At 39.8% G+C, this 12,774-nt stretch overlaps 1 protein-coding gene across 1 annotated transcript in view; it reads left to right on the forward strand.

Moving 5' to 3' along the window:
- The first annotated feature begins 3,279 nt into the window (after positions 1-3,279).
- The window catches only part of clpb (caseinolytic mitochondrial matrix peptidase chaperone subunit B), a 34,942-nt gene continuing 25,447 nt past the window's right edge, over positions 3,280-12,774 (forward strand). Inside the window, exons 1-3 of the mRNA XM_042414267.1 lie at positions 3,280-5,201; positions 6,092-6,143; positions 8,955-9,041. Of these exons, the coding sequence (XP_042270201.1) occupies positions 4,745-5,201; positions 6,092-6,143; positions 8,955-9,041 (596 nt within the window). The 5' untranslated portion in view covers positions 3,280-4,744. The remainder of the gene's footprint in view (positions 5,202-6,091; positions 6,144-8,954; positions 9,042-12,774) is intronic.

Consider the following 12,774-nt stretch of genomic DNA (forward strand, 5'->3'; position numbering starts at 1 on the left):
TATTTGTATGGCTTTTCCTTGTTTCAACTATTTAAAAGTGCATGGGCACACTTACACTGTAAAGGTACCCTATGATGTTTTTGACCACTAATAGTGCTAGGGAGCTGTGGGTTTTTTAAAAAAAAATTTATGAGCAGGACTGCAGTTAACATTTAACGTTAACATTTGCATGGGTACACTAAAAAATATGTAAGTTTTTTTCTAATAAATGCTGTTGAGGCTAAGATTTTTTCTTTTGAACACACACATCCATACATTTTTGCAGGTGCTGCATTACAAAAGTCGACACAAAAGAACAAAAAAGTAGCTGCGCACTGCTATATTGTCCCCGGTTCTTCTTTAAATCCACATGAACATGACAATATTTCAACCACTGTGGGTTTTCTGTTTTCTTTCCCTTTAGTGCTAGCTTAATAATTTAGAATACATATTAGAAGCCCAATGTAAAATAATAGGATGCTGAGTCCATTTTGAAACAAAATAATTTTGGTTGCACCAACAGTAACTCGACAGTAGTGTATAAAATCCATCCAGTTGACATTATACAACTGTTTTCAAACATTTGTCCTGTACCAGTTACGGTAAATCTTATCAGTAGGGCTGGAGAAAAGAAACCAGTCAGTAGCTGAAGTAAAGCAGTGAAGCAATTCACATTTTCAAAGTTTAGCAAAACAGGCTCACATTTGGTATATTTTTGAATGTTAAAATGGCTTATAACCAGCTAACTCAGGATTTATGAGGAAGTTGTGCTGGAAGAGAAGCTCAATAAGGCCCTGTAGGATACGACTGCAGAACTGTCAGCACATGGCCACTCAGTTGTCTAAGCAACATAAAGTGGCAATGTTGTTTACTCCGACCTGAACATGTAGGAAACTCTTGTCCAAATGGACATGAACAATCTGAGTTCTGTTCCATTTTGTTTGTGGCTTTGATATTCCCGACAGCATTTGAATGCAACCCGTGCTACCAGCCATACACCAGCACCTTTTTGAAAACTAGTTAGTTCACGGAGCAGCGGGGGCGCGCCTGGCTCCTGTGGGCTGACGTGTAAAGTATTATTGAGTCCTCATATGTCTTTCTGTCATGATTCCTCCTGAACTGATCGTAATAACTTCTGCAGCTCAACAAACATCACAGACTCACTGAATAAGTTGAATTGTTATTAGAAAAACTACAATGATACTCATAAAAATTTTTCAATAATGCAATAATTTTTGTTCCCTCATGTGCTTGCCTGTCTCTCTTTTTTTTTTCTTTCAGCAGTCCCCCTCCTTTCATCTTGGACTGTGTAAACACATTATAGGCCTCTTTCATTCAATTTGATCGGTGGGTGTTCTCACGACATCTTGAGGCCTAAATAATCTGAGGTGCATCTCACATTTTTCTCTCCCTCTTTCTTTGTCACTATCACAGATACTTTTTTGTGAGGATAGACCAGGCAAATTTTCTCTGTGCTGAAATGTTTCATTTTATGGTGGTTGGCAGGTGCTGTGGTGGTTGGGTTTTTAATGAGTGACACCCAACTGTGTTGTGATGCAACAACCTTGCTTGTGAATGAAATCCAGTTACAGCTCCAGGTTTTCCAGCACTTCCCTGACCTCTGAACTCATGAGACGAGTGAGTGAAAGAAGATCTTCTTCCTGAGGATGAATCATTTTGTCATAATCGAAACAAAGGTACCTTAAATGACAACTCTGTGTCTAGACCAGTGGTTCTCAAACTGGGTGGCAGAGCCTCCTCCACAGAGCCATAGGAGGCTGCACATGCACGGGGAAGGATGTGGCATGAAACCAAAGTTGAATAAACCTTTTTTAGCAGACATTTTGACCTGTCAAACACAGGTGTTAGTCATAACATTGCTAATTGCTGCATTGCATTGCAATAATAATGTTATTAGTACCACCTGTGCTTTAACTGCTATGATACATCAAAATGTCTGCTATTGAAAAGGTCTATGAAGGAAGGAACAATAGTGCTCTTGTTGTCACAAGGCTATTAAGATTCAGGTTAGCAAGAGTTATTTAGACAGTTAAACAACATTTAAAGTGCATGATTGACACGTCTTTGAAAGGGAAGGAAAACTAAAACTGACCTATCAAGCAAACACGTGAGTCAAATCGAAAATATGAAGACCCCAATCATGCATGCAAGTTCCCTATTTTTCCCAGTTTGATGAAAGTTTCAGTTGCATTTACATCACAAGAGACACTAACGAGAGACACGGGTAAAAAGAAACATGCCGTTCATGATCTTTTTTTAATGTTTCAATGAAGTTCTATTCAGCTCCTTTTGTCACTAGCTTGCCCAGTATTTTTACTGGTTGATAAAACATGGTGGTGGTAATGGGGGCCGTTGTGCTGCTGTGCAACAAAAGTGAAATCCTACAATTAACCATTTCATGACAGACATTTTGATGTCTTAAATAATAATAATAATAGGTGTAAATAATATAAATTATGACTGCATTCTGTTCCCATAACTGAGCCATTGTTAACGAAATCAGGTGCACCTGTGTTTGCCAATCCATGTGGGTCCCTGAAGTGTGAAGCTGACTGACTGAAGACACAAACAGCAGCCAGTGCATGATGTTATTGTTGTTGACATCAATAGTGAATGTTAATTTTAGGACTAATGCATAATCTTTAGAAATAGAGATAGGCCTAGACATGTTGGCAGGGCAGTGAGGGTAACTTTAGCTGTATTTGTTGGTGGGAATTAATGAATTGCCAGGTGTCTACAATGAAAAACCCACACTGACACCTCCTGTAGCATTTAGATGAGATAGTCTGATGAAGAGCAGGGGTGCTCGAAATGTCACCTTGGTGCAATAAATAAGTGGACACTGGAGCCCTGCAGTGTGCGAGCTGTTTATTTGTTTATTTCATTCCTGGTAAAGGTGCCAGTGGATTTATGATTGCAGAGCATGATGTCCTCTATGATTCATGTCTGGTGCGGCACAGTAGGCCCACTACCAGAAAAACAACATACCCACTTAATAAATTAAAGCCCTACTCCACTGTAGGTGGTCCTCTCACATATATGTCAGAGCAGTTCTGCTCGGATTATATTAGTCACAACAAAATGGCATTTTTAACTGTTTTTTTTCCCTTGATTACACTGTGTCTTTAGTAGTAACCTCATCATTTGAAAGCAGCAGGTGTAAATAAAAATTCCAGGCATAAACCATCACAGCTTTTTCAGCAATCTGTCCTCACCATGCCTCTTCTCTTAACTGATAAGCCGCTGCTTTACAATTATTAAATGCTTTCCATCATGTTCTGCAACATCTCGTGTTCTCAAACTGCAATTTTAATGTGACTTTAAGAAAATACAAACCAGCGCATTTATATCAGGTATATCAGACAAGGTTTATAGGGCAGGAAGTAATAAATTTATTCAACGTTTCCCCTCAAGTTTGAGCTACAGTCCTGTTTTCATAGGCGTGTGTGTGTTTTGTTCCTCCTGATACAAGAACTGTTTAAATCATTTCAAGTCCATTGCGCTGTTTATCCTCTGTTCTCTCTTTTGCAGACACAATAATGCAGATCAAGAAGCAACAAATAAACACATTACTTGATACTAGGGAGAAAGGAACAGGTGAATCAACAACATAAAGCTTATATTATTCACAGGATCACTTACACAGACAAGCATAAGCACCATTTTTCCTCTTGACATAAAAAAATACAAATGAGAGAGAAGAAAGTGATTGAGAAAGAGGCTTATTTGAAACATTAATATAAGAGCACTAAACCACACTAGAGAGAGAAAAAGTAGAAGTGTCTAAGAGTTTGTGTACAAAAAGAAGTAAATAAAGTTACAACATCAAACAAAAGAGGATGTACACTGACAAACTTGTACATTCAAACTTCCAGCATGCTTGTATGGATGACTGATGAATAGTTTTAGCCCTACATTTTAATGCAAATGTATTTTTCATGGGGTTGAGTAATATATTTCACCAGTCTGTGTCCCATTGAAAAAAATAACCTAAAGGTAAATTAATGTAGGCTATAATTTTTTTCAACAAGTCTCAAGATTGTGTCCTCAATTGAAGGCCGTGTTTGAACAGTCTTCAGATGATGGCACACACACACACACACACAGCCACTTTATTGCATTGTTCTTGGCGACATCTGGCGGCCACGACACACTGAGAAAGAACAAGTGCTTTGACAAAACCTGTGTCATCAAATTTGTGTCGGTGACAGTCCTTTTGTGAATAACAGTAGGCTACTCATACAAAGGAGGTGTATAGCCCACGACAGCCCCAGAAAACAATCGACAACGGTGCCCTGACATTCGTTTACAGTCACAAAACTGCGTGTTGAGGTGTGAAACCAAAGACAATAGCTGTCAAGATGATGTTACTTCCTATTTCAAGGCAGAAAAAATGCAGCCGACTGCTAGAAAAGCTCAAACTGAAAAGCTTTATCGTAAAAAAATGTGTTCCTAGCACAGGAGAACGTATATACATGTCGCCATAGCAACAGGCACCGAAGTTTCCAGTAAAACGACATTTCCCAAAATGCACCGCGGGTTCTGGTGACATCCACGCTACGATGAGGTGAAACGGTTGTTTGCGTCTCGCTGGTTGTAATTAGTTCCATGTAAACTGAGGTTTAACGGCTGCTACATCGGCGTTAACGCGGTGTCCCCGGTCCGTAGGCTAACGGGTATCCTCTGAGATTACTGACAGACGGAGGGTTTCATCCTCCGTTTCGCTTTCGGTGAGTTTACCGCCATGTTATCATCCGTTCCCACCAGGCTGTTCGTGCGAAGGTCGCGCAGCCTTTCACCGTGCAGCCGCGTACTCCAGACCAGCTCAACCGGCGCCGCATGCCAGGGTATCCGGGAGACAGGGGCGGAGACCAACCGCAACCCCATCGTGTCCACCTCCCGCGTCTCCAGAAGGGGAATTTTAGCTGAGGAGACCGCAGGTACCACTGTGAACCCGTCGGCGCAGTACCACCACCTCGCCCCTAGATGGATCTCCAACCTGGAGAACCGCCGCAGCTCCTGGGCGGCTCTGGCCAGCAGAGGGCGCAATACCAACCAGTACTGGGAGGAGAGCGGGCAGAGCGGTGGAGGTGAGGGCCGGGACACAGGTGGAAGAGCCAGCCGGGCAGGAGTGGCCTCTGCCAGCCTGTTGTCTGCTGCAGCTGTGGCTTTCTGCCTGAAGAAAGACTCTGATAACAAAGGTAGTTACTATCTACTTAATCAGCTGTCATTACGTTGTCTGACTTAGAGTTGATTAGTACATTAGTAATAAGTCACCAGTTTAATTCAGAAAATAGTGTATTTGATGACACTTTTCATAAACGTCTGCACAAAATACATATAAACAATAATAGTAATAATAGTACATTTAATTTATACCGCACTTTTCATTCATTTCTAGTGAATCTCAAAGTGATACAGCATTAAAAACATACAACACATAACATAAAGAAAATAATCAGAGATAAGATGAAAAAGCCTTCCTGAATAGAAATGTTTTAAGGCCATTTTAAAAAGCAAGTTTATTTGTATCGCACATTTCAACAACAAGGCAATTCAAACTGCTTCACGTAAAAACATAAAAGGCGTCAAGACAAAATGTAAAAGAAACACAATAATTATAAAAAGACACATTTAAATACAATTAAAAGTAGTTACATAGAAAGTAAAAATATGCTGAAATAGAATAAGACAGATAAAACAGTAGAAGAAGAGTTACAGTTCAGTGCGAGATATGAATAAGAAGCCCTGAATTTGATTTGATAAAAGACAGCGGCGATTGATTTAAAAGAACTGACAGTTGCAGCAAAACTCAAGTTTCCTGGGAATTTGTTCCAGATAAGTGGTGCATAAAAACTGAACGCTGCTTCTCCATGTCAAGTTTTGTCTCTGGGGAGAGGTCTCGATGGTTCAAAACGTAGCAGATCAGAAATGTATTTTGACCCTGAACCATTCAGTGCTTTTATATATAAATAAATATAATACATTTTTGCCTCCCCAGATTTGCACATTCCTGATTCCTGTACTCTGTTTTTTTTTCCTTCTTTGTAATGTTTTCTGTCTTTCTCTGTTCTGTTTTTACAATAACAAGGTGATGCTCTCTTGGAGGCAGCAAGGACCAATAACGCTCAAGATGTGGCCAGGTACAACATACACATACACTGTTGTTATACTTACTCACACATTGTATGTTTTCATACAGCTACATATTTCACATACCTCTATACGCTCCCTCACACATTATCTTGGACCGTAGCGGAGCAAGCATCCTTGACTCTCTTCTTTAATGAACAATATGGTTCTAGGAGGCTACTATTAAACTGCCTGTAAGTGTAGTAAGAGTCTTCTAGTCAGTAAATAAACTATGACATGATATTTTTTTCATCATACATTTTTATAGCTTATTCATTGTGCTGAATCACAAAAAATACTAATGTTATGGATCTGTAATTTGTGATGCTGTGAACAAAACTGGATTTTTGGACACCTCCCTTTAGACATAATTAGTATTTGCTAATGGAGATATCTGGTTTGAAGGCTGTAATGGGGCTTTAGGGGTGGTATTCACACTCTTCCTACATAAGAGAGAAAGGTAAACTAAACCAGTCAGCTTTGTTCTTGTCAGCTCAAACTTATAAAGATAAAAGTATTTTCTCTAAATTGCTATATTTTAAGGAAAGTATTAGCAAAATCAACTGAACTGTGTGATATTAATATAACATCACTAACATAATACCAGGATTTTTGTTATTATAATATTGTGATGCAACATAAATATTGACTCTTGAATGATACATTTTCTGATCTCATTTGACATTTATTACATTTATTAGCCATTTTATTTACATTACCAATTATTTTATTTGACAGAAACGGTATGTAAAATAAATATATATGAAGATATTGAGGCAAAAATGATGAGATACTTGATGTAATCAGTCTCAAATAGGACTACATTTAACATTTAACTCTTGATAATTTCAATAGTAGAGATATTAAGGTTGGTTGCATCACTTTTGGTCTGATGTCATAGCTTTGTATACAGTCACAGATCACCTGCAGAGAGCAAGTGCCAGAAAAGGATCATTTGCAGTTATGGAAGTACAGTTTTATCACATGTAGTTGTAATCCCAACGTTTACCACTAGATGGAAGAGCAGGACTACATGTGTTTCAGTGTGTGTCTGGTTGATGAATGAGGAGGGTTATGCAGGATGGAGCTGACATTTGAGCAGTTTTTTATTCGTTTGGTTTTAGGCATTATTTTTCCTTTTCATAGTAATACCTGTTTTTCTTCTTCTAATTCACAAATTAAATTACACACATGCTCTGCAACTGATCTTACTGTTTCCCTGCAGACTCAGAGACGGTCAACCAAAATGGGTATGCCAGGAGGATGGGTGTGTGTGTGTGTGTGTGTGTGTTTTACCAGGCCTATAGTACTTCTCGGTCCCATCTGTCCTGCTGATAATATTGCATTACAAATCTTGAGTGACTGTGAGAACCAAATATGAAGTCTGACACACTGTGCAGTCAGACATGCACACACAGAGTCCTGAACCTTGGTTTGGAAATCTCTTTGTGACAGTAAAATACTGGAGAGTCTAGTATGTAGTGCCTATAGAAACGTACAGCACACACACATTGCTCTACATGTTGCGATTGTGATCATTTAACATCATATTAATGTTTAAGGTATGCACGTGTGAGCGACGTGCGTTGTCGTGTATTTGCATCCATGTACATGAATGTGTGCGGATTCATGTATGTCTCCATTCGTAGGCTCAGGTTACCTGTGCACATGTGGCAGATGGTGTAGGTGAGAGTGCAGAAAGACAGCCAGTCAGCAGGTCACAGATGTGTTAAGTGCTTTGGTTGAGTTTTATACAAGTGGTAGAGTGTCAGGGTGTGTCTGCTGAGAGGCTGTCGAGAGGATAGAGGTCTCATTTTCACTCGGGCTTTATAAAAGCAATTAAACTACAACTGTGGTGAAACATTTTATAATTTCAATGCAGCGTTTTGACACTTTAAGATGTTTGTGAAGCTGATGTTTTTGTCGTCTAGGAGACATAAGATGAATCATAAAAAGCTGGTTCCAATGATGCAATCTTGAAGTAATGGCGATGTAATAGAAGTTGCTGTTAACAGCTCGGTGCTTATATTTCATACTTTTCCTCTGCCAGGATAAAAAAAGCATGCTCTCCATTAAAAATTCCACTAATTAAGTTATTTTACATGGGTTAATCTACAGTACTTTTCCTTTTATCCAGTTAGGTACTTAACTTTCTGGTGAATTTTAAGTAGTAAGAGCTGCTCATGGTGACTTGATTGAATTGAGTGCTGCTCACTAAAACGTTCAGACGCAGCCAAAATAGTGAGCCGATCTCTTGTGCCCCAAACGCTGATATTGCAGGCAATGAAAACGGAACCAGCGAGCAGTGGAGCAGAGTGCAGACCAGACAGAGGCCACCGTGTTGACTGTAAACACACACAATGTCTGCCTGCTCAGCACAAGAGACGACAGACGGATCACTTACACACACACACACACACACACACACACTTCACACCAGTGCCTGATGTCGTACCCTCAGGCACAGAACTCAACACACACCTGGCTTATGCACACACACAGTGAGTGGTCAAGGGGCCGGTGTGTAGCTGTAGATAAAGACATGATGGGCTGGTTTGATGCAGGTGGTCTCATGGCAAGAGGATCCTTGATACAATCACTTAAACAGCTGGCCAGCCATATCTCTTGTCTTTGCATTTAAATATAATGAATCCCTAAACTATCCACCATCATGTATCAGTTGCTGTTACAATATTAACAAAATGCTACAACTGTTGTGCTAACAAATGATACCAGTATTAGATGGGACTTTTTTAAGATAATTTCTACATTACGTCAATGTTAAATTTGATCACCTCTTTCTGTTTCTTTTTCCCCACCAGGCTGTTAAAGGAGGGCGTGGACCCAAATCACCGCCACCGTCTGGGTTGGACCGCTCTCATGGTGGCTTCCATGAACCGACAGCACAGGTATGTGTGTGCGTAGAGCTGCAACTAATGATTTATTATCATTATCGATTAATCTGTCGAAGATTTTTTTTTTCTTTGATTAAGTAGTTTGGTTTATAAAATGTCAGAAAATGGAGAAAAATCTCAATCACCGTTTCCCAAAGTCCAAGATTCAACCTAAAATATCTTGTTTTATCCTGACAACAGTCCACAACCCAAAGATATTCAGTTTACTATCATAGAGGACTAAACAAACCAGAATATATTTACATTTAAGAAGGGAGAATTTGGGTATTTTTTCTTAAAAAATGACTTAAAACAATTGATAATCAAAATAGTTTGCAATTATTTTTGTTTCGGTCCACTATTTTATTAATCAACTAATCGTTGCAGCCCTATTTGTGTGTATGTTGGATCCTACTTTGAAAAATTTGAAGTCACAAACTCAGTTGTGCATCATTGGCACTGAAGCGTCCACCCCGATGAGCGTAATATGCCACATTCATGTGATATTTTGGCATTATTGCAGCTGTCTGCATGAATTATTGTGCGAGTGTATGTTGTCCATGTCCCTGCTCTTGTTGTTACAGTAGGTCTTCTGAAGTGCAACTTTCAGAGTGACAGACGGTCTTTATGCCCCCCCCCTCTCTCTGTCCAACAAATTAAATTAGCCTCCTGGCCCCCAGAACACACACAACACAGAAAGGGGCCGAGGTTAAGGCCGGACCAAATCCAATTTAAACAGATTTTTTTTTTTTTTTTCCTCCATCAGGACTCGCTGGTCACTTTTTTTTTTGTTCGAGGGCCTCATGTGAGCCCGTGAGAAACGTAATGTGGAATTTAAATATGAACATGACGTAAAATGAGCTTACTGTGAATCTCAGGGTTACAGATGCTTCTTCAAGGAAGGTCGTCTGAATTTATGGCACTAGAACGAAAACATATTAACCGTTTATGTTAAATACTGTGAGCTGATTGTAACAGACAAATCAAAGTCTACTAGAACATGTTTTTCTACTGTTTTCAGGTATATGAGAATATAACCATAATTTTCTAAACTTCTGTAATTTCTATTATGTGTTTATATATTTATCTAGAGTTTTACATGTACGCAGTTTTTCAAACTGTCTGTGACTCACCTTCAGAGACAAATACGTTCTGATGCTTCGATCATTTTACTTTGTGTTGATGTTTGAGATACAGCATGTAGCACCGTGTGTGCTGAGCGATCGTTGCTGTGTGACATGTATGTCATGTCATGTTTAATGATGTGATGTGTCTCTCTGTGAGTCTAGTGTTTTTGGTTACAATTCTGGTGTTTGTGTCTGTACGCACTGAGCTTGTATGTGTGTCATTGCGCTGTCCTCTGTGTGTGTGTGTGTGTGTGTGTGTGTGTGTGTGTGTGTGTGTGTGTGTGTGTTATGAGTGCTATAACTCAGCAAGGCAGTGACACTCCTCTGTGTTTAATCCCGTCCTCCAACCCCCCAGTGAGCCGTCACTGCTGCAGGGAAGACAGAACATCGGTTCACACACATCACTCACACATCTCTCACATAGGCTCATATCTACTCACAAACACACATTCACACACACACACACACACAGGATGCATGTGTGTATAAACAGGCACACACAGACAAGGAGAATTTAAATATCTTACAAGCGAACTGCCTATTACTCAACCACACACAACTTTATTTGCAGCTGTTAAGTGAAAACGCAGGGAACGTCACTCATGAACAAGGTCTAGCCTGTAGCCAGAATGTCAACATGGATCTCATTGTTGAATTATTCCACCCCTCCCTCCCAGTGTATTTATATTTTCCTGGAGCAGAAGTGATAACTGTGTTTCCAGGGGCAGAAAATTTTTCTACACTGCCATTTCTGGGGAAACGGTAGCTTTCCTCTCGACCATTTATAGGTGTATCGCCAACCAGTTAGCCTCGCTTGTGTTCAGGGGTCAAGGTGCGGCTGTGTGTAGGAGAATCAGGGGTGGAGTAGAGGGGTGTGTTTAAGAATTAAGGGTGAGACATTGGGGGGGCGTGTGTTTGTTTAGCTTTGATGTGGGGCTAAATCGGGGAGGCGCAGGGCCGGGCCCACTGTTTGCACTCTTTAACACACAATACCCATCTCCATCTCTCTTTCTCTCCCTCCATCCCTCCCTCGATGCATTCACGTGCACAATGACTGCTCGGCCGAGTGTAACGCCTGTTGACCGTTCCGACCTGTCGGCCGAGTGACTCAATGGGACGGAGGGGGGGGGCAGAAATGAGGGAAAGCGGAGGGATGATGGAACGAGAGGATGAGTGGCTCGTTGGGAAAGAGAGAGGGAGAGAATAGTTAAGCAGTGGGTAGAGTGATGTGGAGTGGGATTATAGGTTTGGGACCGGGATTAGCTGGGATATGGAAAAAATCACTAAGGAGATCCCAGTGAAATATTATCAGAGTACTGTGGTCGAGGTATTACGATATTATGATAGTAAATAGTCTAATTTAGTGATAGTCATTTAGCTTTTATGGGATATCTTTGTTGCTTTCCATGTACTATCACAGTGCACTAAAGCAATATTCCCTCAGGTGAGCACCCATAAAATTAATAAATAGGGTAATAATAAATAGGTTTATATGGGGTGCCACAAGATTTGTTCTTTAATTTTTTTTTATTTTGCATTTTTTAATCATGTCTTAAATGTCCTTATATCTGCTTATAACTACATTATAGAGTGAATGCTAAATTGGGGGACAGAGTCAAGTGTTACAGAAGAAATAAATATATAAAACAACATATTAAAAACTCTGTTAAACATGCAGTTATGTCGTAGCTGATTGTCATAGACAACACACTTGTTTTCCAGGTTCATGTCAGAAATAGTGATAGCAGAGCAAGTGATGGAAAGATTTTTCATGGTAAATAGAGCTCAAATAAATGCCGATAAAGACCTCAAGACTGAACGTGTGCCACCCAAAAGAAAATCAACTGTACAGTGAAAGCTACCTGGCTATGCTGGACACAAATGTTTATTATTGTCTGATTGCACGATCAGTATGGTTTTGCCATTTTGCTGTTATATCTGGGGAGTTAGTGTTATGGGGGATGCCATAAAAGAAATTCCTGTAATGGGTGCCATGCTTTAAAATATTTCGAAGCCTCTGTTCCACCCTTTGCCACAGTACAGCCACCTTATGAATTTTCATATGATTATCAACACATGAACAATTTTTCTCCAAAAAAGTGAATCAAAGGATAAAATATAGGAAATAGCGAGAGTCTCTATCTCTATCTCCATAGAAACCACTGCATCATATCAAGACCGCAGTCAACGGACTTGGACGTGAACTTGCACAACTCATTTAGCAAAACAAAAAGTGACGGGTATAAATGGCTAAAATTTAATAAATAGCCTTAAAATGCTTAAAGAAATTAAGACTTTGAAAATTCTAGTAATATTTTACAGGCCGTGATTGTTCTTTAGTGATGATCAATGTTGGCTATGTTTCACACTTAAATCTGAGGACAAAGTAAATGTCATAATTTGCCAAAAAAACAAAAACAAATTTTGAAGGAAACCCAGCTAAATAAAATCACATTTTAGCTTTTATTTCTTTAAAGCAAAAACGAAAGTTAGTAAAAGCAGTGAACACCTCTTCCTGGCTTCTAGCTGACCCCAGGTGTGCACCAAGTGAGGTGGGGTCAAGTGAGGTCCAGCGTCTGGGCCAGGTGGTCAGAGACATGGATGGTCAGTTCGGCTCGGGT

Source organism: Thunnus maccoyii, chromosome 6 (genome assembly GCF_910596095.1).
Source record: "Thunnus maccoyii chromosome 6, fThuMac1.1, whole genome shotgun sequence".
Classification (NCBI taxonomy): Eukaryota; Metazoa; Chordata; class Actinopteri; order Scombriformes; family Scombridae; genus Thunnus; species Thunnus maccoyii.